The sequence below is a fragment of the Rhodnius prolixus genome, unplaced genomic scaffold (genome assembly GCF_049639745.1).
Source record: "Rhodnius prolixus isolate KJV_2025 unplaced genomic scaffold, Rpr scaffold_1, whole genome shotgun sequence".
Lineage (NCBI taxonomy): Eukaryota > Metazoa > Arthropoda > Insecta > Hemiptera > Reduviidae > Rhodnius > Rhodnius prolixus.
This window is the reverse complement of record NW_027411581.1, coordinates 2,295,918-2,323,065: the sequence shown is the minus strand read 5'-3', so window position 1 is coordinate 2,323,065 and position 27,148 is coordinate 2,295,918. Positions and strand designations below refer to the sequence as shown.

At 36.2% G+C, this 27,148-nt stretch overlaps 1 protein-coding gene across 5 annotated transcripts in view; it reads left to right on the top strand.

The window, feature by feature from the left end:
- LOC141450536 (microtubule-associated protein Jupiter-like) overlaps positions 1–27,148 on the top strand; it is a 180,146-nt gene that overhangs the window by 147,931 nt on the left and 5,067 nt on the right. For 2 of the 5 annotated variants that reach the window (XM_074121350.1, XM_074121261.1), the window contains exon 2: positions 20,902–21,254. In XM_074121350.1, coding sequence (XP_073977451.1) covers positions 20,902–21,254 — 353 coding nt within the window. Of the gene's footprint in view, positions 1–19,428; positions 19,846–20,901; positions 21,255–27,148 lie in introns of those variants that run through there. The other 3 variants (XM_074121156.1, XM_074121424.1, XM_074121208.1) reach the window with 3 other exon arrangements.

The following is a 27,148-nucleotide window of genomic DNA, read 5'->3' as shown; positions in this document are numbered from 1 at the left end:
TTTTCGAAACTTTTTGCCAATTAAAATTGAGATATATATTGATTTTAATTTCATTAAAGGGGGGATTCGAAACATGTATTTCCGGAAAAACCTCTTTACAGACAAACGGACGCGATCTCATTACTTCCTTTTACTACGTAGTGAGAGAAATAAATCGACGAGTCAATGAAATAACATATCGATAAGACTGCTTTTAATAAGTTTTAGAACGATTGAATTCTTGAATAAGTTTTTGCTGCATTACATTAGTATTGATTTGACTAGAAAAGCCTAGTTTGGCCCTTTTGTCGAGGGAAATCGTAAAAGTGCGAGTCAATACCTTAAAAATCTTTTTCTTTTTTTTTTGCAATATCATATTAGCACATTTAGCAGACATGACGCTGTGTGGGCAACGAAGGGGCTTCGCTACCAGTCGATAATACGATACTGGTCCGAATGTTTCTAGCTGAGGGTGGCTCTAATTCTGATCTAAGAGGTCGTGAACTCCTGAGCTTTCCTGTGGAAAATGGAGAATTTCCCAATTTTTCACAACCCCCCCGTGTTTTTTTTTGGCAAAAATGGCCCCCAACGACTTCCTCTAAATTTTGTATTTAGGAATACCTGAGCCAAATCGATTTTTAATATGATTTTAATAGTGTTCTGAACGAACGGACATATTTTGAACTAAATCAAAATTTAATATTAATTCCAAGTTTTATAGAACTTCGATAGTTATTCTAGTTAAAAAAAAAAATATATATCGCTTGCAGTTCACTTAAGATTTATTTATTATAAAATTATTTATTCCTTTATTATATGGTTTTATTCAATTCTAAATTTCAACCAGCTGATCAAATATGGCCTCAGAGTATGTTAAACCGTGCATTACTCTGTTGTAAGACAGGCATGTCTATCGAGTTTTTGTAGTGGGCGGTCATTGACTTCTTATATGCATTTATGTGTGCATAGTCGGCTATTTATACCAAAATGGTAAACTACAGGAAAATCTGGAAATTTTTTAATTCAATTAAATGCTCCATTGAAGCACCTACCAAAGATTTAACCGGAAGTGCCACTTCTCAGTGTCCATTTCCGTCCCTCCCTTTAATCTTTGCAACTACATGCTGAGTTCCTGTTGGCCTATCACGATTATTTTACCAGAAAAATTGTTTAATTAATTTAAGACATTCTTTGGGCGGGGGGGGCCCGGAAAAAAAGTTTGTTAAAAGCTTCTCTGAAAAGCGTTCATCGCCAATATTAAGCACCATTTAAAAATTCCCACCAAGCACGAAGAACAGAGGGCGCCCGCTATTGGAAAAGAGCAGAATTGTGGTGGCCGTGCGGAAAACTCTCCCCTCTAATTTCCAGTTAGTTAACCGATCAAGCAATAGAGTGCGCTAGTGTCTGCGGCCTGCACTACAGTGCCAGTAACCCACTATAAATGGACAGATAGTGGCAGCGCACTCTCCACGTACAGTACTATCTAGCGACTGTGTCGTGAACTACATGATAATTGTTTTCCCTAATTTTCCATCAGTTTTTCTCCATTTTAGTTGAATATAATATCTTCACGGGGAATTTGTTATTTTTCGGTTATTTTCTGAACACCGATAAGAATGTGCAGCTTCTTGTATTTACTCCAAAATTCTGGAGTACCTCCAAACAATATACATTTTTCGGTAAATATACAGTTTTGAAAAAGGCGCCACGATAGCCGAGCGGTTAGAGGCTAGACCCGCAAAGCTAAGATGTATTGCGGTACTAGGCTATATTCCCAGTCTATACCTTTAATAGTTAATACGAGAAATTTATAGTAAAGTATGTTTGCTAGTCGCCACGATAGCCGAGCGGTTAGAGGCTAGACCCGCAAAGCTAAGATGTATTGCGGTACTAGGCTATATTCCCCAGTCTACACCTTTAATGGTTAATATGAGATATTTTGCAGTAAAGTATGTTTGCTAGTCGCCACGGTAGCCGAGCGGTTAGAGGATAGACCCGCAAAACTAAGATGTATTGCGGTACTAGGCTATATTCCCCAGTCTACACCTTTAATGGTTAATACGAGAAATTTGCAGAAAAGTATGTTTGCTAGTCGCCTCCATCCACGACACCTAATTTAGTAGTTGGACGTAAAGCCTGCCCTGAAAAAAGATAGGCAATTACTTTACATTTACTTAACTTTTTTGCAGTTCTAAAAATTGTTAACAATACGATCACACCACTGCTTCTAACATAGAGTAAGAGTAAGTAAGATTTCGATAGCCAAATGATATCAACTGAAGTGTGTACGTCTCAGTGGCGTGTTTGTTGCAGTGGTTATGAGTTCAGATTTGTAAATAGAAGATCCTAAATTCGCGCCAAAAATGACTATATTTTATTTAATTGGTAATAAGTTATTAGTAACGTATGGGATTCCGTTTCCCGTCTACGGCACTTGAATCTGATCTTAATAGGCCGTTAAGCTGCGCCTAAAAAAAATAGGCTATTGTTTTACTTATTCCCACAACTTTCATTTAGTAAATTGTCACAATTCTAATTTACCAATTCTCTCCAAATTCGCATTTCTATTTTGTTTAACTTCTGTATTCCGTCTGTTCAGATAATAAATTCTCGCTTGTCTCTGTAATTAACCTAAATTCAAGCCAATTAAAATTCAGTACGATCTTTTGAAGTTTAAAGCAAATTTTTTGAGCCTTCTACTTCGACTGTGCATTTTTGCGCCTTGTGAGAATCTCTTCTCGAAGAAGGCATCTCTTGATGATGCCTGATTGCTGTGTGGAGGTCGTTGTCTATCCCAAACATAATTCAGTAGTTACATTATTATAACTATTTGTTTCCATCATTTTTTTTTGTAATACCCTGCCTTACCACCATGCTGCGCTCGTACTGCTCTGACGTCATCATCATCGCTTCGATGCCTCACTAATGGTTCTGCACACGTTTAAACTAGTGTTTGTTTTTTGATTTCTTAGAACGGAAATGACTGTTCTATGAACAGAAAATTAGTGTAAATTGTTCTTTATGTCTGTTATTCTGTGTTTGTCATCTACGGTGATTACACTTTGTAGTGAATTGCGCACAGGATGTTTGTTTCTTACTTTCTTCGAAAAACCTAAATCTTTCCTTAAACCTCCCACACTTACAACTTTTTGTAATCTGTAGAACAAAATTTCTTTAAACAAGTACATATTGTAACTTTACCCAAATAGGGCTAAGATTTATTAAGTTATTAGTAATAATAATTTTAGAGGGCGCCTTATACTATACATAGGGCTAACTCCTTTCCCAGTACATGAACAGCTTGGAGACTCCCTAAAGGTAAATCTACATGAAATTCCAAATCGAAAAGGCACTTCATTCATGAAACTCTAAGCGTTTAAAATACCTAAAGATGCATAAAATAGATAAGCACATTTTTTATAATAGGCAATCATCGTTAAAGTACTTTACCAATTATTTGATTATAAAACCTCTTTACAAGTACTCAATTAAAGGGACTGCATTTAATTATAGTTTAAAAATTAATTATTATTACAAGTAGTTATTTATTTGATATTTAGTATACGTAATTTGTGCTCTCGTATTCTACTTTAGTTAAAAATTCCTAATTTAAATAAATTTGGCTAATACTTTCACTTATCAACAGTAATTGAAAGTAGAAAAATGAAAAATACAGATCTTCCATTTTGTAAAGGGCAAACAGGGCGTGGTGTGACTTACATGGGAAAGTAGGCGTGGTTTAATAGACTGTTCTCGCTTCTGATTAGCCCTTCAAACCCACCTACTTTTCATACTTTCCATTCTTCACTGTGGTTGGCCAATTCTTTATTGATAATAATTTGTATGAAAAATTACAGTTTAATTTTTTTTACTAATTTTTCCTCCGTAGGTATTTGATGAAGTATCTAATTACGCAATAAAAAATTTTCTCAATAGAAACTTGAAAAATAAAAGATTTTTCTCGCTTAATGTCTTGTTTTCTATCCTAATAATGTAAGGGTAACCAGAAAATTTGGGGAATAATGGTTATTTTCTTGGGAAGTAGGGAAAAGGAAATTGTGGGTCATGTTTCACCTAATGTTCACCGCCATTTTGTTTGTTTATTCTCATTGGGCTGTTATTTATCGATTTTTAAAGATTTAATGATTAATAGTTTGATAACCTCCTATTTGCAATCAATGTAAGTTAAATGGGAGCTACACTATTCCCCTTCTACTTCCTTCCTGCCAAACATACCCAAATTGCCTTGATTTACAGAGTTATTAGTCAAACTTAGGATTTGAGATTGGCGAGGAATCGGTCAAATAAAAAACAAATTCGTCTACTTGCCAACGTTTCGACAAATATATTGTCCTCTTCAGGGCGTGGCTATGCGGGTTGGTTGAGTTACAGAAACTGAGTTATTAGTAATAATAATAATTTTAGAGGGGGTCTTATACAAAGGGCAGCTTTGAGACTCCCTTATTTATGAACTTATTCATGAACATCTGTTTACACGTTTAGGCGCTACGTTCCCTTACCAAAAAAAAAGGTAAAATCAATTTTAGAAAAGGTCGTTTTTTGCAACTTTTTTCTCTATTAAATCTACGTTGTTGAAAAAAAAAAAAAAAATTACAGTTGTAAAGGAGGATTTTCCCTATATTTTAAAGAAAATTTGGGAATTTTATCTTTTATAGAAAAAGAGAAAAAAAATTGTCAAAGTTGGGTTTTATTCAACGTTACGCTTTTTCGTGCAGTTTTTGACGATCCAACCCTTATATAACTGTGTCCTACCGGACAGTTTTAAATGAATTTAGGGATTTACAAAAAAAAAAATTAATTGTATAAATTAATTATTTAATGACGTTTTATGATGATAATGATGCTCAATTTTACACATTAAAAAAAAATTAAAAATAAATGCAATACTTCCTCATTAAGTGAAAGTGAAGTGGAGATCGTTTGAACACGGGTTAATGCGCCCAGTATATATGCTGCGTTTATTGTTGATATTGAATGCACTAAACTAGCGCACCTAGCAGACACTGGACAAACTACTTTCTATTCTATCGGATTACTGAATTATTTTATTAATATTATTATATATATATTTTTTTAAAATATAAATTGTGCTTTAATTACTTCATACTTTTTAAGGCGACCAATTAGCTGACGGCCAGTTTTTTCTGATAATTTTTTTATTATTTGATTTACATATTTGTTTATCATGCTTTACCCGTTAATGGCAGAACTGTTCGCCGGCCGATGGTTTGACTGGAACCAGTAGTGTTTTTTTTGCTTGTGAACTTAACATGCGGGATGGACTTTCTCCCTGTCTGTCTCAGATCAAGTTCTTTTTAAAAAAATAAACATCAAGAAACTTCAAAAAAAAAAAAAATACAAAACAAAACCTGTATATCCGCTGGCAACACAAAATAGAAAATCTGCATCTTTGCGACGCGCTGTTTTTTTCAAACGAGAGAAGAGGGGGGAACAGGAAATGAACGACGAGAAGATTCTGGAAATTTGCATTCAATTTAATGAGCAAAACAAATGCACGTCTCTGGAGTTTGGCTACTTAAGGAACAGTACTTCTATGCATGAAACCCTGAAGAATGAGATAATGTACAGAAGCTGAGGGAATGGACGTAGAGAAATACGACAGTATAAAAGCGAATCAACTTTAACATTCAATTTTTTTTCGCGCACAGCACGTTGTGCACCGCTGAACTAAGAAAGATTTAGTAAAGATTCTGCTAATGCTCGGGTTAAACAAGAAGATCAAGAGCCTGGAACAAGTTCTATCTAGTTACTTACGATCTTTCCAACACGTCGTTTCCTAAAAAAATAAAACTATAAAATTTCTGTCCAGCTTAACCAGATCTCTTCCAGATAATCTGCTCAGAAGGACCCATTTCAAAAGTAACCTTTATTGTGAGTTTCGAGGAAAACCAAAATGAAGAACTAACAAACATTCAGGATGGTGGTAACTTCCGGTTAAGTTTTTAGACTTCCTGCAATTTTTCCTTCTTTTTTTTTTTTTTGTGATCTAGAGTGTTCTCATTAAAAACCACATTTTCTTCGAACTTTAGAGGACCTCAAACCGTTTTGAATATCCGTATATTTCCGGTGGAAGTAAGCTTTCGTAAATTTTACACGACCGGAACACTTAGCTGTATTCTCGAAATCTATTTAATCTACGTTGTTGCAACAAAATTACAGTTATAAAGAAGGATTTGCCCGATATTTTGAAGAAAATTTGGGAATTTTATCTTTTATAGAAAAAGAGAAAAAAATTGTCAAAGTTGGGTGTTTTTCAACGTTACGCTTTTTCGTGCAGTTTTTGACGATCAACCCTTATACAACTGTCCTACCGGACAGTTTTAATACAAAAGTAAAGGATAATTGTTTCATGAACTTAATTTAATCTCAATAATAATAATAATAATAATAATAATAATAAAAAGAATAATAATAATAATAATAATAATAATAGCGTATTGGATTCCCACGCGGAGGTCCCGGGTTCGAATCCAGCTGCTGACCCTTAGATTTTTCTCTTTTTAGAAACTTCTTACAGCTCACTGTCCGGCGATAGACAGTGTTGTCTGTAACGAGAGAACACTGTCCGGAGGCCGGCAGTGCACTGAAAAAAAGCTTCGGGCGCTAATAACCTTTGATGTTTATTAAATCAATAATTAATGAAAGATTTGGGCCCAAAAAGAAAATCTTTATAAGGCGATAGTTGACAAAATCTCAAAAATTAATCGTCTCTAATTCACAGCTGGGATAGAATGCTCTTGCAACAATCACCAAAGCAGGGCGATCACTTAATCTAAGAATTTCTCTCTCATCTTTATTCTTACCTCAACCGAGCGAGCATTCTTCAACTTTTTCCAAGAATGCTCGGCGCGGTAGCCATCTTATGTGATAAAGGTTAGAAAATCTGAAAATTTTGTTCGCTCGCAAAGGGTGCGGGAACACACCATAACGGAAATGAGAATTTACATCCTCACTTTAATAAATAAGTAATTAATATATTTTATGTATTGTAGACAGGAAATGTGTACCGTTGTTTCCTGCAAAATTATTCATCCTATTTAAATACATTACATTCTTTATGACCGGAAATAACTGTGATTTGTTACAATTTTTCCGTTGGTTTTTTTTTTTGTTTCAACACTAATGTGAGCAGAAAAGGAGTGATCATGACTAATGCAGTACTTTATCAGCTGTTCTTTTTAATTATCGCTAACAAAATAAGTAAGATGTGATTCAATGCGTATTAAATTTGTTGTCTAATAGTTCGTAACTTCATTTTCATTATTAGAGGGTAGAGAAAGTTTATTGAAATAGTAGCTTTTACTTCCGGTATGCTTGGGCTGCATGATAGGTAATAAGCGGAAGTGCAATCTAATCAGGTAGATAAATAAAATGAAAAGATCGATAAGGCCTTGTATTCTGACTAGAACTAATAGTCTTGCCTTCCGTGCACCGTGGCCTTCTATTAAAACTTGATTTGAAATTCTGCATTCTCAGTTATTGGTTTTAAACATTGTATTTTTAAGTGAAGTGTTTAAACAATAAAAAATGGTCTGTCCGTGGAGGTTTATTTATGGACAAAAATTTTGTTAAAACCGGAAACAGTAATAATTTCAGTAATAATTTGGTTATTGCCAAATGTTCCATAAATAAAGTACCTTGTTAAGGACTGAGTCTTCTCCGTTTTGAGGTCCCCGGAAGTGGAAGCAGTGTGGTTGTGAATACCCGCCAGAATTCAAATACGAAAAAGCTTGCATCAAAACAGTGGTTTTTTTTTTCTTTTCGTTGAACCTAATCGCCCAATTTCCAGGAACAACTTCTCCAGACTTAGGGGCACCTCAAAACGCCTGGAGTAAGGGGAAAGTAAAGAATTGCTTTTTTGAAAACCCTTCTCCTACCCCAAAGACTCTGCCCGGAAGACCCGGAAGTTGATGCTTCTATTATTGTAAAAAAAAAAAAAGCAACCTACCCAAAATTCTTGATTCCATTTTCAGTCCAACGGATGAAGTGTGTATAATGGACATACAGTGTAACCATTTCAGCCAGGTATAGCATGTACTGGCACCCATGTAAACAGACCGTGCATGCTGCATGTTTAATGAACTGTGCCCGAGAGGCTCTCAGTTAGCATTGCCAAATCCTTTCTCTGAATCCTCTCTCTTGCTACACTAAATGTCTCACTATTTCTCTAACTATTTTCTCATACTGCTCGTAAGAGAAACAACAGTAATTGTACTGATTTTAGCTTTTCAGTTTTTAACCCGAAAATGTCCATTTTGATATACTATGTATACTGATTTTCAGTAAAGCTTGTACATACTGTAAGTCTGTTTGAATTTGCTAAATTTTCTTAGAAAACATTAAGAAAGATTCTTAGGGAGAGCTTTAGAGTGAAGCTTTTAGCCCGTTTGGTGGCAATATCCGGTGCTTTCTCAGATATGTTCTACTAATCATCAATGTTTCTTTGTAAGAGTAATCAAGTCAGCTGTTCATCAATCTCTTTTTATCTATATTATTATATAGAGTAAAGTAATGCCTATTTTTGTCAGGCAGACTTTACCTCCAACTACCAAATTAGATGTCGTGGACAGAGCCTGACTGGCAAACATACTTGACTATAAATTTCTCATATTAACCATTAAAGGTGTAGACTGGGAATATAGCCTAGTACCACAATACATCTTAGCTTTGCGGGCCTAGCCTCTAACCGCTCGGTTATCGTGGCGACTAGCAAACATACTTTACTATAAATATCTCATATTAACCATTAAAGGTATAGACTGGGAATATAGCCTTGTACCGCAATACATCTTAGCTTTGCGGGTCTAGCCTCTAACCGCTCGGTTATCGTGGCGACTAGCAAACATACTTTACTGCAAAATTTCTCATATTAACCATTAAAGGTATAGACTGGGAATATAGCCCAGTACCGCAATACATCTTAGCATTGCGGGTCTAACCTCTAACCGCTCGGCTATCGTGGCGCCTTTATTATTACTTAGAGTTTAATATTATTTCTAAACTTGGAATTTGCACTGAAAGTTAGTCGCTGCTACTTTTAGGAACGCGTGACCCCCACCTTCCGGTGTGCTACCTACGAGAGAAATTATTTTATCGTGTTCTTGCTGATTGTTTATTCCCTAAGGGAAAAAAAGTCGGAAATAAATCGACAGACGTGGAACCCGACGGACAATCTTATTCCAACGTATTTTTTCCTTATATTGTAACATTTCTATTGTTTTATTGCGTGTTATCTTGCAGTTCAGATGTTGACTAAACATGTTACTGATAACCGGCACAAAGTTAAATTTGGACATGTTTACCGAGTCTGATATCACACTTTTTAACGAGTTAATTGCGTAATTAATTTCTTTATTTAGTGCTTCTGTAATATTTACGCGTAGTTCTTTAATGTTTACAATTATTTAGCTTGGTGTTTATTAATCCCTGTAGGGTGAAAGTTTGTGATGGAATAGAATTGGGCGTCTAATAAAATCACTGAAATGAGTTTGGAACAAGACCGTCGTGGGCTGACAGACTTATGTCCGTTAGTCCAGCGGAAATGCTTTGTCCATGATTTGGTTAAGCAACTGATGCTCAACCCAATCCTGTGGTGTCTTGCGACTCGAACCTTTCTCCATGCCTTCTTGAAGTAAGCAGAGTTTCTTGACTCAGAAAGTGAGGAGCTTCCAGTTGTGGTTGAAAGGGGGATTGTAAGCAGAGGGTCACTGACCCCGAGGTAGGGCTCTTATACCCAATCTGGAGATTCCCGGATGCATGGACTTTTTCTCTAGACGGTCCGGGTTAGTTACAGGGGACTCTCTGTAGTGCAATCTGGTGATCATGGTTCACTTCTACCCCTGACTTCCTAGTAGACTTTGTTTGTTTTGGGAAAGCCATTCTCTCAGATCATCTGGATGGCCATTCTCAGATCATCTGGATAGCCATTCTCAGATCATCTGGATAGCCATTCTCAGATCATCTGGATAGCCATTCTCAGATCAACTTTTCGTCCTTGCGACGAATTTCCGCTTGTTGGAGGGGAATATACACTGACCTTCAATCCTCTGTCCTCAATTTGGGAATTTTTTTTTTGTTTAAAGAATACTTTCATGTGTTTTGCTAGGAAAGTGCACATTTTAGGGGAAGAGATCCTCAGGGCTTGATGACGTCGAGGGGGATTTCATGCGAAGGTGGAGACTGAAGGCTCTTGATAGAGCTTAGTGGAGAGCCTTGATTGAAGAGGCCCTGGTCCTTTTAGGACTGTAGCGCCGAAGAGGAGGAGGAGGATTCTCAGGGAATATGTCCCTCTAACGTGCTCTTATCAGGAACATTTACTAATTCACCACTCACACTCCATCTTAAACTAGATCGAAAGCTTATCTAAAGCGTAAAGCAAAAATTACTTAAAATAAAGTGCGAATTTTATAGAATATCTCTCGCTGTACACTTTTTATTTTACTGGCAAATTCTGGTGAATTCTTGACCTTTCTTGAAGGGTCTTCTCTTGATCGCCAGAGAAGCAGTAACTTCTGCTTCTATATCTGCAAGAGAATACAACTGTACCTCACTTCTCCGATCTTATAATTAAGCTTGAGAGAATTTAAATTCTAAAAAGAGAAAGAGGTTCCATTGATTGGCCCCAACTGATTTGCATGCAAATATATATTTAGGTCTGCATAAATTACACTCTAAGCGCTAATAATAGTGACGCCCAAAGAAAGAAAAAAACGTTCAAGGTCAACCGTTTTAGATTTATCTAAAATTTTGTAATCGATTATTATTTTTATTGAAGCCGGTCGGTGAATTCAATGAATGAATTCTGGTGAAGCCAGGTTTAGTTGGTGGGGGTAGACTTCACGGCGAGCCGGTCACTGTAATAGAAGTGATGCGCTTCATTCGCTAACTTGTTCCATATCGACTGAGATTTCGTGTCTTTATCCAAGAGGATTTAATTAAGACTTTGGTTAATTATTTAATTAACCTGCAATAAGCCTTATTGGCCAATTGAAATCTAACATCAGAACATCTAGAGCATCATAATATTAATTTGATAATTACAAATCTAATTAATCCCGCTAAATTAAATACCAGCAATTATTATTATGATTAAAAATTCATGAAAGAGATTTCTTTAGCTTTCTCTTGGTAATAATTTCTAGAGCGCGTGGAAAATTCGTTCCAGTACATGGGGTTCTCCATGAGGCCTGGACGAGAAACCTCCAGTAAGACTGGATGGACCTAGCTTAGTAAGCCACTGATAGCAATGAGATAAGCGTTGCAAACCAAAGTTATATCCAAGTTCAAAGGAAACCCCCGTGGAAAACTTGGAAAACTCCAGTCCGCTTACTTTCGGTGGACTGATGAGTTTACGCCCAAAATTTTGGTTGGACATTAGTATAAATATTAGACAATGATAAGGCACTCAGGCGAGCGCTTAACTTCGCTGCTTACTTGGAAACCATAACTTAAATTAAATAAAGTTCTATCTGATTAATATTACTTATCAAACTAAAAATTTAAAGGAAATGATTGGAAATTTCTTTTTAAAAACACACACACACACGAATCTATTCAGGAATGTGGCATTTCCGGTCGATTACTTTGAGGCAAACTTTGAAATCGTACCTCCCGTGTTGAATTCCTATGTTATACGTATAAGTTTTTCAAGAAGATAATGGAGATCGCACATTACACCGGAAATAACTCGTTAGAGATATGACTACCACATCCTTCCCCCCCCCCAGATGCCTTTAAAAAATAATTTTCAAATAAACATTCTATGCAATTAGTGAAAAAAAAAAAGCTTGAGATATTGATTCTGTAACGTGTGACTTCCGGTATCGATGTTTTTTAATTAATTTTTTTTGACAAAAAGCTCATTGCGCTGTCCAATGGTGGCACCTAAACCAAATATCCAATTTGAACTTTTCAGCTGCTGACAATAGGCAGACTGGCAGAGCAATTTTTAAAATCCAAAAAGGAAGTTACGTTTTGAATTATTTTTATTTTCTTGGAAAATGGCGCCGCGATTTCCTCTCAAATTAATCTTGAATTAAACAGTATTCAACATAATCGCAATACTCTAATTTGTTAGTGAAATTAATAATTTACGTGACTATAATTGTACGCAATTAATAATTTTAAAATTAATTTTCATTCATAATTATTAGTAATAGTGGTAGACCTGCAAACAAGTATATTTGGTGAATGAGTTATTCCGGCGGAGATATTTGGAACGTCGGGGTCGGAATGAGGTCACTAACTGTTCCTGTATACCGTACAATATTTATACATAACGTCTGTAAAGCTTAGCCATGCACCTGACATTCACCTGCATCGGACTGGTGGAATTTGGTGTTTACTTTTGTGCATATTGTTTTCACAACAATTCCTTCAATACGATTAGTTATTATTTATTATTATTATTGTTATTATTTTAAATAACTGCTTCTGATGATGGAGACGTTACAGTCGTAAGAGTGGCGTAAGTAGCCACTCCGCCATAATCATTGAAATCCAACCTGAAACTTAACATATGAATGGTTCAAAGAGAAATCAATGCAACCTTTTTGGGTAAAAATTTAAATAAAATAAAATCCATAAAAGCGCACACATCCGGTAAATTTATTTTCCTCCAACTGGAATTCCATTATCGGGTCAGAGAGGTGTTAGAATGTCAAATGGCAGCACCGGAACCTTTGAGTCTTTGAGATGAAGTTTAACGGAAATTTCAAAAAATAAATTTGCAGTTCTACTTTATTAAATTCATACTTTTTTAACAATTTTAGCGTCACTTCATTCATTCTTTTATTCCATTAATAAATTTTTATAAAGATCGATTGTCATCAAATCGAACATAATTAATGTTGTTGCTCACGAACACTTCAAGGACACCGACTGAATGTGAATATTAGGTTTTAACGTAGTGACGACAGACAGTGGCCGAAAGTGCGAAAAAAAAAATGGAAAACAAGCAGTTGGTAGTGTGGACCTTCTTCCGGTAAAAGTGTGGTTAGTGTTGGCCAGTCTGTCGGTACTGGATCTGTGCCAAGATTCGGGCATGTCCGGCTCACGCACGTCTCCTTTTGCTTTCCATTGGAATTTCATTGCATTGATGCATCATAGACATTCATTTCAAATATTATTCCAAGCAAAATTGGATTTTCTAAGAATGGTTCTAAAGTGCTATTTCCGCTCTCTTATAACCTGGATAACATAATCGTAAGGCGCCACGTGAGCCGAGAGGTTATAGGCTAGACCCGCAATGCTTAGATGTATTGCGGTACTAGGCTATATTCCCAGTCTATACCTTTAATGGTTAATATGAGAAATTTTGCAGTAAAGTATGTTTGCTAGTCACCACGATAGCCGAGCGGTTATAGGCTAGACCCGCAATGCTAAGATGTATTGCGGTACTAGGCTATATTCCCAGACTACACCTTTAATGGTTAATATGGGAAATTTTGCAGTAAAGTATGTTTGCTAGCCGCCTCCATCTACGACACCTAATTGGTAATTGGACGTAAAGCCCGCCTGAAAAAGTAGCCATTTTCTTAACTTTTTACTCTTTTTTTTATTATCTTAATTAAATTCTGGAACAAAAATTAAAAAGTTTTCTTTGTGAAAATTTGTGCAAACATTTTGGAAATAGTGCCAAAGACTTACTAGTTTTCTCGCAAGTACCCTAAGTGGAATTAAGTCTCCTACTTTTATCTAATACATCTTTCCAAAAAACTTCATTTGGGTGAAGTTAAGCTCTCTGTAGATGTACTTCTACTCTCTAGTGTACAGTTCTACTACGCCCTGGCCTAATATACCGAGAGTAGGTGGAATATCTTTCTACCGGAAGTGGGACTGCACAGAACAGCTTTTCCTTGTATTTCCCCTCCTTCCCCCCAATCGCTAATGGGCATGACGTATGTGTTAGGCCTAGCCCTTGTTTTTGAAACTTATTCTTAAGGGGGGAAAAAGCGGAATGTCAGGGGAGGGAACTATGACGTCACACTTCCGGTAAAATATTACGAAAATCAGTGTAGTAACTGTTGTGTTGTTTCTTCTTAATCAGAATGTTTTGTGTTCCTAAGTAGATGATAATTTAACTTAAAAACACTTTGAGAAAAATGTAAAAAACATACATACAAATAGAAACCTTGTCTAGAAAACTAAGTTTCAACTTTAGGGAATTTTGGTCATCCAGGTAGTGTTGATGAGGTCGTTAGGGCTGCGAAGGGACAAAACTCGATGCAATTAGTTGAAATCTTTCTTCTTTTTTTGAATATTAAATGTTTAAAACCCTTTCTTTGCTAAGGACCTGAATTGCTTTAGTTCTTATTTTGTTCTACCTTATTGTAGAAAACCCCTTTTGAAAATTAAAGGGTTAGTTTAGAATAAAGGGACAACCTTAGATTACTAGAAGTAGACAATGACTTTTTTTCAATTCTTTTGAATTCCCATATTTTTACTGCCTTATATTTTACTATAGAAAGAGGGAAGTACGAGTCGTATTATAATCGTGCAGGTTTTCAGTTTTTAATTTCCATTTAATTACCGGAAATGTCCGTTTTAAGGACGTTTAAGACTCCGGAAAAGTGTTTTTTTACTAGTTGTGTGTGTGTGTATAACTAAAAAAAAAACCAAAAAAAGATGGCAGAATGTTCTTCAATATTTGAATGCCATCTTGAGGATGCCACAGTAAATGTTTAGCTCGAAATCGACTTCAGAGATTTCCTTTACACTTACTGTGATAATTGCTTTTCTTCGTCGATCTATGACTCTAATTCTCGTGGAAAATTCGATTATTGGCACTTTTGGGAGTGTGTGTGAGAGAGAGAGGGGGGGCGTGGTTAGGCTTATCTCTAAAGTCCCATTACTGTTTACTGCAGTGGCCTGCAGTCACCTGCATAGCATTCTCCAGGTGGGGGGCTTAACGTTCAACTACCAATTTAGGTGTTGTGGACGGTGGGCGGAAGCTCATACTTACTATAAACAATTTTCTGTTTAATAAATAAAAAGTAGTGTTACGCGACATTCGAACTGGCGATCTCCCACTTACAAAGCCACACTCTTGACCACTAGACCTATACTCGCCCCGCATTGTATTAACTAGAATCAAATGTGAGATTTAATTTCCTCATTTGGTGAAAATCCGCGCACCGGACCGTTCTCCATAACCCTCATTCCTTCCTCTAACAGATCTTTCCGGAAAGAAGATTGCAGTTTTTCAGCTGATCTCCTCACTTTTAAGACTATCTATGCCAAAACATTTTATTGCTATTTAAGCAGCTGAGAGTATTTAAAAAAGTATAACGATTATATATTTTTGATAAAAATGGATTTAGCTGAAACAGGGTTAATATTTTTTTCCCTTATTAGTGGAGAAATCTCCAGATCATTCCACAAATATCGAAAACTAATCTATTACGTCACATCGGGTGACATTTTCGATTTTGTTTACTCAAGATAACTATCTCTAACTAGTTTGGTGATTCAGCGTTGTGGTTAAAATCAAGGTTATAGTATGTTTGGAACGTTTTTATGGCTTAATTTGCTCCATTGCAGGTTACTGTTCAATAAATATTACATTGTGATGACGGTCTGTCGATAGTTTACGAAATGTTGGGTATTTCGAACTGGAGTGACTCACACGACTTTCTCTTACTAACGTAATTAGCTGAACCGCACATTTCACTTGAATATCCCGTTCTAGGGTTGGCCTAACCTCAGCCATCCTTAGAGCTACCTTAAAATGACTTTTCTTTGAAAGATTATTCAAAGTAAGTTGTAGATTTTTCTGTAGGCAGCATCCCAAAGTGCTAATGGACCGAGTCGTTTACCCAGAGATATCTCTAGGCAAAGAACAAATTGAGATATTCATAATTTTGCCTCTTTAATTGTGACTAAAGTTGCCTAAAGATGTAAAAATGTTGCCCAACTTTTGCGAGTCAGTAGAATAGTTCGCAGACAGCTGTCGTGTGGAAGTGCAGAGTTGGGGGCCTAATGACCAGAGCGCAGAATATTCGATTACCTGCGGGATTGCAGGGTTGCGTGACCCTAACTGACCTCTATTTTTAGACTGTGAGCAAATATATTTCTCTTTTTCCAGCTACTTGAGAAATTATACGTAGAATAATACAGGCTAAGTTGAAGTAAGTTAAAGTGGAACTTTTAAGTTAAAGTAAAACTTAAAATATTATAATAGCCATATGAATAGTCTTTTCTTGGTATGCACTTGGCCTTACTTCTCGGAACCTAGGTTATGGTTCGATTTTGATAAATATAAGTTTATAAGGCGCCACGGTAGCTGAGCGATTAGAGGCTAGACCCGCAAAGCTAAGTTGTATTGCGGTACTAGGCTATATTCCCAGTCCTTTAATGGTTAATATGAGAAATTTATAGTAAAGTATGTTTGCTAGTCGCCACGATAGCCGAGCGGTTAGAGACTAGCGATTAGAGTAGCGATGGTTTTTATTTGTATGTGTGTACTCAAAAAGGAAACATCGCTGGAGCTCAACTTTTATATTTCGCTTAGCTACCACAAGGGTTCGTTTTAGTGCATTTCTCGGACAGGGGTCCTGGTTGGCTAGTTCTGATCAGATTACATTTCGCTGCAATATCCGGTTACAAACTGAATAGTTACAATTAAATTTTGATTAAAAAGCTTGAAGAAAATTGAAGAATTAGAGCCTTAAGAATAATCTATGGTAAGATAATGTGAGAATTCATTTCAGATTTGTTTTTCCGTTTTACATCCGGTCCTGCCCGGAAGCTGAAACGTCGATGGCCTCGCGATCACCTGATCGCATGATGGAAAAGAGTATCCTTCGAATACACTTCAGCGGTATGACTCATGACGACCATCGTTGTTGGATGGCCCTCATTCAGTGTTCATTCAATTTAGTTTTTCTTTATGTATTATGCGCAATTATATTTACATTTGACTAATGAACAGCTGTAAATTAATACGAGCTTTAAAGTTCATACTTTGAGGAGGCACCATAAATGGTTAAAGTAAAGTGGGCTTTCAGTATGGTGATAAGTTTGGACTTTAGATTCCTTTCATCTGAGTAGACTTCCTCTTTTCTTTAATTCTGACCCTATTTTCAGATTTACTCTTCCGTTCCTCGTAGAAATACGATTCATACAAGCGCACATTGTATCATGGCACATCATGGCTGTGATGAAATGTTTTTCACGAATTAGAGAATCAAATTCTTTGTGAAACCTTCCAAGGGGGTTATCCAACATTGGTTTCTCCTAATTTGTGATTGAATGAAGCGTGTGGTTTGTTTGTAAACATTTTACCATAAAAATCACTTCTATTTTGATTTATGTTCTTCAAATCATAAATATTAAATAGCTGATTCATTTTTGAATGAAAAATCAGCTAGCGATTCTAGCTAATGAACCTTGATTAGTATAATTAAAATCAATAGATATTTATTATGTTCGGAGAGTTATTACAGTTTCAAGAATTTCTTTCTTGAATATGTGGGTCTTGTAATCGATTTTAATAACTACAATGATTACTTTAAATCGAATATGTTCAGTATTCAATAGGTGACGTACACACTGTTATTTTATTAGTAATACAAATGTTTTATTAAAAAATTATAATAAATCAGCTGTCTAGTTAAGGGGAACATAAAAACATACAGTAAAGGAGTAGAAGTTGAGACTGAGGATTCATAGCAGAATCTGTTTAGAATGTAGGGCTGTGGCTGCCTTTCTTTTATGCTCTAGGTAATTGTTATGCAAGCCACAGCCGACTTGAGAAACCAAGAATGTAAATAACTAGATAAGAATAGAAACAATATTAGTTAGTACTCATCTGGCTGGAAATGGAAGATTTTATTCTTAATTTTCAAAACATGGTATTGAAACTTTCCCTCTGGGAGTGACCCTAGAGGCTGTCTGCAGGGCTGCAATATGTTCCCTTGGGTTAAAGCCCTCGGAGAAAATAACTTCCTATTTCTGCTAAATTCTTTCTTTTTTGTGACTCTTCTTCGCTTCTCCAACTCTCTTAAGTAACTAAAACTCTTAAGTAATGCAACATTTTATGAGGAACACTTCTTGCATTTCCTAGTTGATTGATATAATTGGCCAAATCTCTTAATAAGATCTCAAATTAGTTAGATGCTATCATTTTCACGAAACATCAAACACATTTTTACAGGTTACTTTACAGGAAATGAAACCACAATATCTTGAATTATCATAACAAAGTTGACATGCACTAAAAAAAAAAGACCCGAGTAAAGTAAAAAAGTAAAGTAATTGCCTATTTTTTCAGGCAGACTTTACATCCAATTACCAAATTAGGTGCCATGGACGGAGGCGACTAGCAAACATACTTTACTTGTAAATTTCTCTTATTAACCATTAAAGTTATAGACTGGGAATATAGCCTAGTACCGCAATACATCTTAGCATTGCGGGTCTAGCTTCTAACCGCTCGGCTATCGTGGCGACTAGCAAACATACTTTACTATAAATTTCTCATAATAACCATTAAAGGTATAGACTGGCAATATAGCCTAGTACCGCAATACATCTTAGCTTTGCGGGTCTATCCCCTAACCGCTCGACTACCGTGGCGACTAGCAAACATACTTTACTATAAATTTCTCATATTAACCATTAAAGGTATAGACTGGGAATATAGCCTACCACCGCAATACATCTTAGCTTTGCGGATCTATCCTCTAACCGCCTAACATATTTTACTATAAATTTCTCATATTAACTATTAAAGGTATAGACTGGGAATATAGCCTAGTACCGCAATACATCTTAGCTTTGCGGGTCTAGCCTATAACCGCTCGGCTATCGTGGCGACTAGCAAACACACTTTACATGTAAATATCTCATATTAACCATTAAAGGTAAAGACTGGGAATATAGCGTAGTACCGCAATACATCTTAGCTTTGCGAATCTAGCGTCTAACCGCTCGGCTATCGTGGCGACTAGCAAACATACTTGTAAATATCTCATATTAACCATGAAAGGTATAAAGTAAAACTGTATCTGTTCAGGTCGAAAGTGGCAATACTGCGTGAAACTCAATGTGGATAATTTGAGCTTTCTAGTGGCTGAGATTGTGAAAATAAAATTGAGTATTTTTCTTTAATTAGAGCGAGGAAAAAAATGTAAATAAATTAGTGAGATAGTTGTGATTAAATGGACATGATTGATCAGTTGGTCTAAATATGATAACTCTCTCTCCGCATGTTTGGTGAGAGAAGAATATCTTGGTGAGGTTGTGAGAGAATGTTGAAGTGGTGACTCACAGTTGGTGGGTTCGATTCTTAGGAGAGAACTTCTATTCTTTTATTCATTTATTTAAAAAAGCAGCCACATAAGAGCGCTGTTGTTGTTGTAGTAGTAGAGAGGTGGAGTAGGCGGTTTGAGTGAGATGTATGAATAGTAATATCAGTGCGGTAGAGCGAGATGGAGCTGTATATTAGATTGTGGTGTGCGTGATAATGCCCTTGGTGACTAAGGACCGTGCTCTGCCCCCCACTATGGCGGCAATTCTCCAGCCACCTCCTCCACGCCACGCAGACACACGCATAACCTCTACAGTCGCTCCGTTTATCTTGTTCAGTCTTAGGCTAACTCCCGTGACGTGAACACCAACCAGCTTCTAGGACAGCCCAGATTACTTTCACCGGTCTACACTCCTACCATTGTGACGATCTTTTAAAAGAATTATTTTTCCATCTTGTGAGAAAGAAAAACCACTTTTTTTTCCAAACAAAATGAAAACTCCATCAACCCCATCTACACCACAAAGTCGTGATATCTTCGGCGCTGAATTCAGCGGTACTCCAAGTCATCACCGGTAAGTTTTTTTTGGGGGGGGGGTGGGGTCAAAATTTATTTATTTATTTTCAGGAAATAGATAGAAATTTCATTTTATTGTTAATCAGGCTTTAAATTTAGCTCATTGTGATTTATTTTTCGTTATTGTTGTAAGTTTGTCGACCTTTCCGTTGATATAATTTCTTTAGTTTGAAATACAAAGCAATAAAAACAACGAAAACAGTTTGAATTGGTCGTAAAATGTAACAACAATCGAGAAGTTTTTGGGTTGTTTTTTTTGATAAAATTTTTGGGCGTTTTTATTTTTTTGTGAGCAACATTCCCATTTCAGCACGTCATCCAGAAAACTGGCAACCTTTTCTTTTTCACCACCTCAAAGTTTTCCACCTTAAACTGTCTTTAATTTAATTTTTTTTTTTGACCCCGCGTTGTTCCTCCTCCAACCTCAGTGCAGGTACAGGTGCCCACCGACTTTACCACCTGTATCTTGAGATATTGAATTCTTCTTATCTTCTATAGCTGGACCACTATTCTCCTTTGCAGCAGCAGCGCTTCTCAGAATGATCTTTTCCAAAAAAGAAAAGAGGTGTTAGCGTGTAAGCTCTATTGTTCTTTTTCATGATTACCGCACAATAGACCCCCCCATTCATTACAAGGCAGTATTTCTTTTTTGTAGAAGCGCAAGGTCATTTTGGCATGTTTTAAAGTCTTCGGCTTAAATGCAGCAATCTTTTCATCTTCTTTTTAATAATTTTTTTTAAATAAGGAGTTGATGTTCCGTAACTTGTGTCTTCCGCTAGTTCTGTACTCCAAGGAATCGCACTGAATTCAGGGTTTTTGTGACCAGACAGCTTCCGTCTAGACTGTTACATCATCTTGCAGCCTTCTTTTTAAGATCCTCAGCAGTGGTTATTATATTTCTGAACGCTTCCTTCGACAGTAGAATATAGTAGAATTGTCAGACGATGGGATTCGAAACTTCCATGGCCTTCTTTTTGTGCCATTTTTCACCTTAAAAGGATTTAAAAAAAAAAAAAATAATAATAATAATTTTTCTTTTATCTTCTTTTCACAGAGTACTAAAACCACCCGGTGGCGGTTCAAGTGATATCTTCGGCACCACCGGCGGCTCCCAAGAGACCAACTTCAGACGTGTAAAGAATCATTTGGCTTCCAATGTGTTCCTGAGCGATGAACCGACGGCTCCATCCATGACGAACGGCGGTGGACAGAGCATTGCAGCCGCTCCAACAACCGCTGCCGCTGCTGCGACTCCGGCCAAACAGAACTCTGGTAACGATTCATTCTGCAGACTTTTTGGTCCCCCTTCGCCGCCAAAGTCGGCTGTCAAGCCTAAAAATAAATTACAATCTAATATTTTACCAACAACGGAACCTGACCAACGTGTTGTAACTAACGGAAATAGTGGTCTGTATTTTGTATTAATTTTTTTTTATGTTTTATGTATATATATATTTTTAATACCCAAAAAATTGGTCAAACTCATTTTCTTAAATGGAAATCTAAAAATTGACGTAAACGAAAATAACTTGCATTTCCACATTTGTGGCCACGATCAATTGAAAATTGAAAAATGTAACTTGAAAAAAAAAAATATATACAAATTTAATTTAAACACCACTAGGAGGGCCCCCAACAATAAAAATTTCTGGTCAATTAGCTGCCCCTTTGTAATTTAGATTCCTCTATTCCTGCATTTTCTGGAAAATGGCTTCTAGTTTTCTCGAAAAAGGAGGTGAACTACAGGAAAATTCGTATTCTTGGTTTCCTTACTACTGGGGGACGTACGTTCGTATGTTTGGAAAGAAACGTATTAGTTGAGAAATGTAGAAGGTCGTGTGAGTGTCCATACTTCCTGTGCACCAGAAAAAGGAAGTGGTCGGTTCAAATTTCCGATTCCAAGTTTTCACGGCTAATATCCGTTTTGAGGACCCTTCAGCCTAAACAATTTTTTTTAAAAATTGGTCTAGATTGGGGGGGGGGGTCCCCTGTCTGTGGACGCTATTTTTATGACCTTTTTAAATGGATTATTTCAGATTAGTGGGCTTTAAACGTTTCCACTTTGTACAGCCATGTTTAGCGATAATTAAAACCGTGATTAAAAAAAAAATGATTTCGAACCGAAGGTATTTGTGGAAGTAGTTTCAAAATATTACAGAGCTCTATTAATCAAAGGCCGCATTTATTTCCTACATTCAGTGTTCAAGTTATTAAGGGGTTTTTTTTAATCAAGAATCTGCTGGCATCCGCTCTTATAAACAGGAAGGAAGCTGTGGCTCTACTTCCTTTCAAATTATCTCTCATCTTAATTTAGTGAGATTATATATATTTAGAGGTGGCATTGAATTATGTTTCTTTATTGAGTATTAGTGCCAAATATTTAAAATTAACGATTTATAATTAAGGGATTATTCTCTTAGGTGCGCGTTTTTTCTACTGTTGTCCCTTGTGAGGGTTTCCGGCAAACAATCCGTGTGCTCCAGAAAAAGTGACTTTCTCACGATTTTCCTGAAAATGATCTAAACGATTTCCAACCAATTAATAAACACCAGCTCAGAACAGTGAACAGTTCTATCAGCTACATAATATCAATTTTCTGAAAATTTTAATCGTTATTCTGGATTTGAAGACATTTTCCATTTTTAAAATTGATTTTCTTTTCCAAATGACTCCAAAGATTCAGAGTTATATTTGGAAAGATTTGGTGCTAGAGATGGAGTTTGCGAGTGGGATTAGATAATTATCCCATCGGCTCATATCCGATGGTGGTGATGCCATGTATTTCCGGTCATATCCACGTACTGGATTAGTTTCTGACAGGTGCTGCCAACCTTGGATCTTCAATTAAGTAGAAAACGAATCCTCTAGTATTAAATGAATTAAATTGTAATCACTAAAGTGTAAAAGGTGATAAGGTAAAGAACACGAGATGGCGACTGAAAAGATTCCAGAACCCACTTGGTCGTTAAGCTTGGCCCAGATCTCAATCCTAGCGACTAGAACGCAAGAAACAGGAAATGAGAGACTCTTTGAACTTATTTTTGCCCTTGTAAATAGATGGGTCACCAGATTGATCTGATTTCTATCCAAGTTGGATTCCAACTGAATCCAACGTTGTTGATTCCATTACACGCCATGCTTAAGCGATGACCAGTTTGGCAGCACTTCGTATTCCAGCTGAAGCCAGCGGGTCAGGGCATCCACTCTTTTTATTGAACACAGATTTCTTTTTCATATTCAGGAGAGCCTAAGTCACATATTTCCTCTGTAGACCTTTAAGAAATCAATACCTCCTCTTATCGTGGTATACATCAGTGCAACAGGAAACAAAAATAGACCGGAAGTATTTCGAATTAAACAAGAAAAAAAAAAAAGAAAAAGAAATACACAGGAAACCAGCGGATTCTGGCGTTACCTGAATGTTTTTTTTTTCTTTTTTATAGTGCACTGGTGGTAGACCTGACTGCGTTAGTGTAAGTGCAGCCGGACATGGAGAAGTGTACAGTTGTGTCTGTGAGTGTGTGTGTGTGTGTGTGTGTGTGGGTAGGGTAAGGAAAACCGGTTGGTGGTACACACTCTTGTCTGTCCCAGACTGTGGGTACCAAAACGGCTGCTAACTGTTCGCCTGGTGTTTTTTAGAACACTCGAATACCCCCACCGAATAAGGCAGATCAGATCTTTCTAAAACAAGTGCTATCCTGATATTTATTTTTAATTTTATTTAAATCCTGATATTTGTTTTTTTTTTTCTAAAATCTTTCTCTTTTTTTTTTTTTCTGAAGTCCTGTTAGAAGTTTTACTCTCTCCGAAAGCAGTACCAGTGTGTGTACGGTGCCAATCTGGAGTGTCGCTAGAGTCTGCTCCACTCCCTGCCCTGTATGGCTCCAGATATCTCCAGCTGGACAGGTGTTCTCCTCTCCAGCCCGAGAGAGAGAGATCATCTTACTTGTTTATAAATACATCTTGCCGGGGCTCTCTGAATATTTATACATTCTCACACTTTTATAGACCCTATAGTTCCCCCCATGAATAATTCCTAAAGTAGTGCTCCTCCATTAAGTACTCTTTCTACACGCCCTTCTTTTAATCTAGTAATTTTTAATTTTACCAAATTTAGGGCAGCTTTTCGATCATATAATTTTTTTTGAGAAGTTCACGTTTTGTAATTCACGAGATTTTATACTGAAAATATTAAGCACAAGTAAAGTAAAGTAATTGCCTATTTTTTTTCAGGCGGGCTTTACCTCCAACTACAAAATTAGGTGTCGTGGACGGAGGCGACTAGCAAACATACTTTACTGCAAAATTCCTCATATTAACCATTAAAGGTATAGACTGGGAATATAGCCTAGTACCGCAATACATCTTAGCTTTGCGGGTCTAGCCTCTAACCGCTCGGCTACCGTGGCGCCTAGCAAACATACTTTACTATAAATTTCTCATATTAACCATTAAAGGTATAGACTGGGAATATAGCCTAGTACCGCAATACATCTTAGCTTTGCAGGTCTAGCCTCTAACCGATCGGCTATCGTGGCGACTAGCAAACATACTTTACTATAAATTCCTCATATTAACCATTAAAGGTATAGACTGGGAATATAGCCTAGTACCGCAATACATCTTAGCTTGGCGGGTCTAGGCTCGACTATCGTGGCGCCTATATTAAACACAATGATTCTGCGTAAAATCTTTATCCACTTTGTGTTGTATGGTGACATGCAGAGGTCGTTTAAAAGAGGAGTCTGATTGTGCGACTTGGTAATGGCACGTTAGAGGCAAACCTAACCCCAACCCCCACCACAAAAAAAAAACCTTCTTAAATGAATTTTCCTTGTGGGAAAACAATGAATGTTTCAGTAAAGTAGAATTTTTTCTTTCAATCGTCCCATTTTCATAGCACTTTAGTACCTTCAAGTACCTCCTTAACTCTCCTTCAGGACTCTTATCCTACTGAAGAATGTAAGTATATGCAACAAGAGTGGTACCTAGTTACAGGGAAAAATCATTAGAATGAGTTTTCATGGTGGACTTTTCGAAAACACAATGCTAAAATATTATTTAATAAGATAATTTTGTAAATATATTTACAGGAAATGAGTTTGGCCAATTTGTTTTTATTTTTTAATTTATGCTAATTTTTTTTCTCATGTCACACGTTAATTAATTTTTTGTTTTACTCATGCACAGTTATGCTGCTTAATTATTTATTAATTTTTAATGTTATCTAATTATAGCAATTTTTTTTAAGTTAATTTTTTAATTTTTATGTAAATTTAATTTAATGGAGAATGGGTTCCCTTTTAACATATGTTAATTAATTTGGAATTGAGCGTAGATGTACAAAGCACAAGAATGTTTGTACATGAACTCGATCCAGTTATTAGGTCGTATCAAAATAAAAAAAAAAAAAATCAATTAGTAATAATCTAGTCAATTAATAGAATTGAACAAAATCAAAAAAAAATAATTGTTTTAATAATCGAGAGAAATTTCTATGGTCATAGGTGGGGGGAAGGAAGCGAATCTTTAATATTGTTTTCCCTTGCATGATTTAGTTTGTTTGTTGATTGGTGCATGCTTTGTGGTAATGGATTTTCCTTCAGCCTTTTCTAAATTAACTAGAGCATGAAAATATGGTCTTAGTTTCATGGATGTGCTTTGTTGATTTTTTATGATGTGTTATGTGTTTTAATGTTTAATATTATTTTCTACGCGGGGATAAATATAATAAACCACAATATGCTATATATTTTCAACATTACGTTAATAGCGTCGAGTTTTATGAGAAATGAAATTGAAGAGTTACTCACTTCCGGTTTCGTGTTTTTTCTTTTTTATTTTAATTCGAAAATTTTAGTAAAATATTTTCTCTCACTTATTATTATAATTTTTATTTTTAACGATTTAAGGCGCGTCAACATTACGAGGTTATTGGCGCCCCGAGCTTTTTTTTTTCAGTGCACTGCCGGCCTTCGGACAGTGTTCTCTCGTTACAGATAACACTGTCCATCACCAGGGACAGTGTTATCTGTAAGAAGCTCCTAGGAAGAGAGAAAATCTAAAGGGTCAGCAGCCTGGATTCTCGAACTCTCGGGACCTCCGCGTGGGAATCCAATACGCTAACCGCATAGCCTTCCCTTCTCTTCTCTCACTTATTGTTACACAGATTGGTAACACCCCGTACAAGTCAGTTGCATGCCCCCTAACCTCACTCCTACGTACAACTGATTACGTAAAACTAGGTTTCCTTAAAAAAAAAAAAATTATGACGTCATAAAATTTAGCTTTTTAATTGCTTGCGCGTTTTATGCTTATGCATAAGCTGAAATTGGTTTCCAAAGAAAGTTGGTGGGGTGGGGTGGGGAAGATGGCAGAAATCGATTCAAAAATCGATTGATCGATAAGTGATCTGTTTACAAAGAAAATGTATTTAATGAATTTTTAAACTTCTTCTTTTTTGGTTAAGTGATTAGTGTTCACTAGACTCCCTTAGCGCTGATAATGGATAGTGGTAGCCTATAATGAGAAAGAGCACTATCCAGGAGAGCGACACTGTGCATTCATAAGCCTTTGGGCGCCTTTGGATATACGATAAGATGGCGCGACCTAAAAGAAAAAAAAATGGTAGAATCGATTTATTCTTTATCGTGGTATAATTCTTAAAAGTAGAAGAAAAAAATATTAAAAATAAATTAGCGATAATTTAATGAATGAATGGAAAAAAAATGATGTCATTAATTACGATGGAAGTTAAATGACCTAACTGTATTAAAGGGAACAGAACGGTTATCATCATGAGTTCATTTGTAGTGATTATGAAATGATGATGATTCATACCAGTCGTGGCGGCTCCACAAACTATTCTGTAGCCAATCAAGCACGATTTTTTTTTTTTATTAATCATTTTTCTTCAAAAAATTAATTTTTGTCTCATTTACAGTTTATTCTATGTTTATAAAATTTAACTGTAACGTTTAGAAGAAAATTGATCAATTGTGGGTTTTCCAGGAGTTTCATTTTTTACAAAAGAATTTTTTTTGGAGGGGTGGGTAGGAAAACATTCAGAAATATTGCACTTCCGATGGACAGGAATTGATTGGCCGAAGTCATGGTGAAGGAAGCATTGATGTGGATCAAAGGTTTGCTGTCAAGTTGAGGGCGATGTACATTTCTTAGGATAGTCATAGTCCATTTGCTAAATAATTTTTTTTTTTCTTTTAAATTCAATAGATCGTGTATTAAATATTTTACATTTTTACCCGACGTAGTGTGAAAATTTAATGCATCTCTGTCCGGAC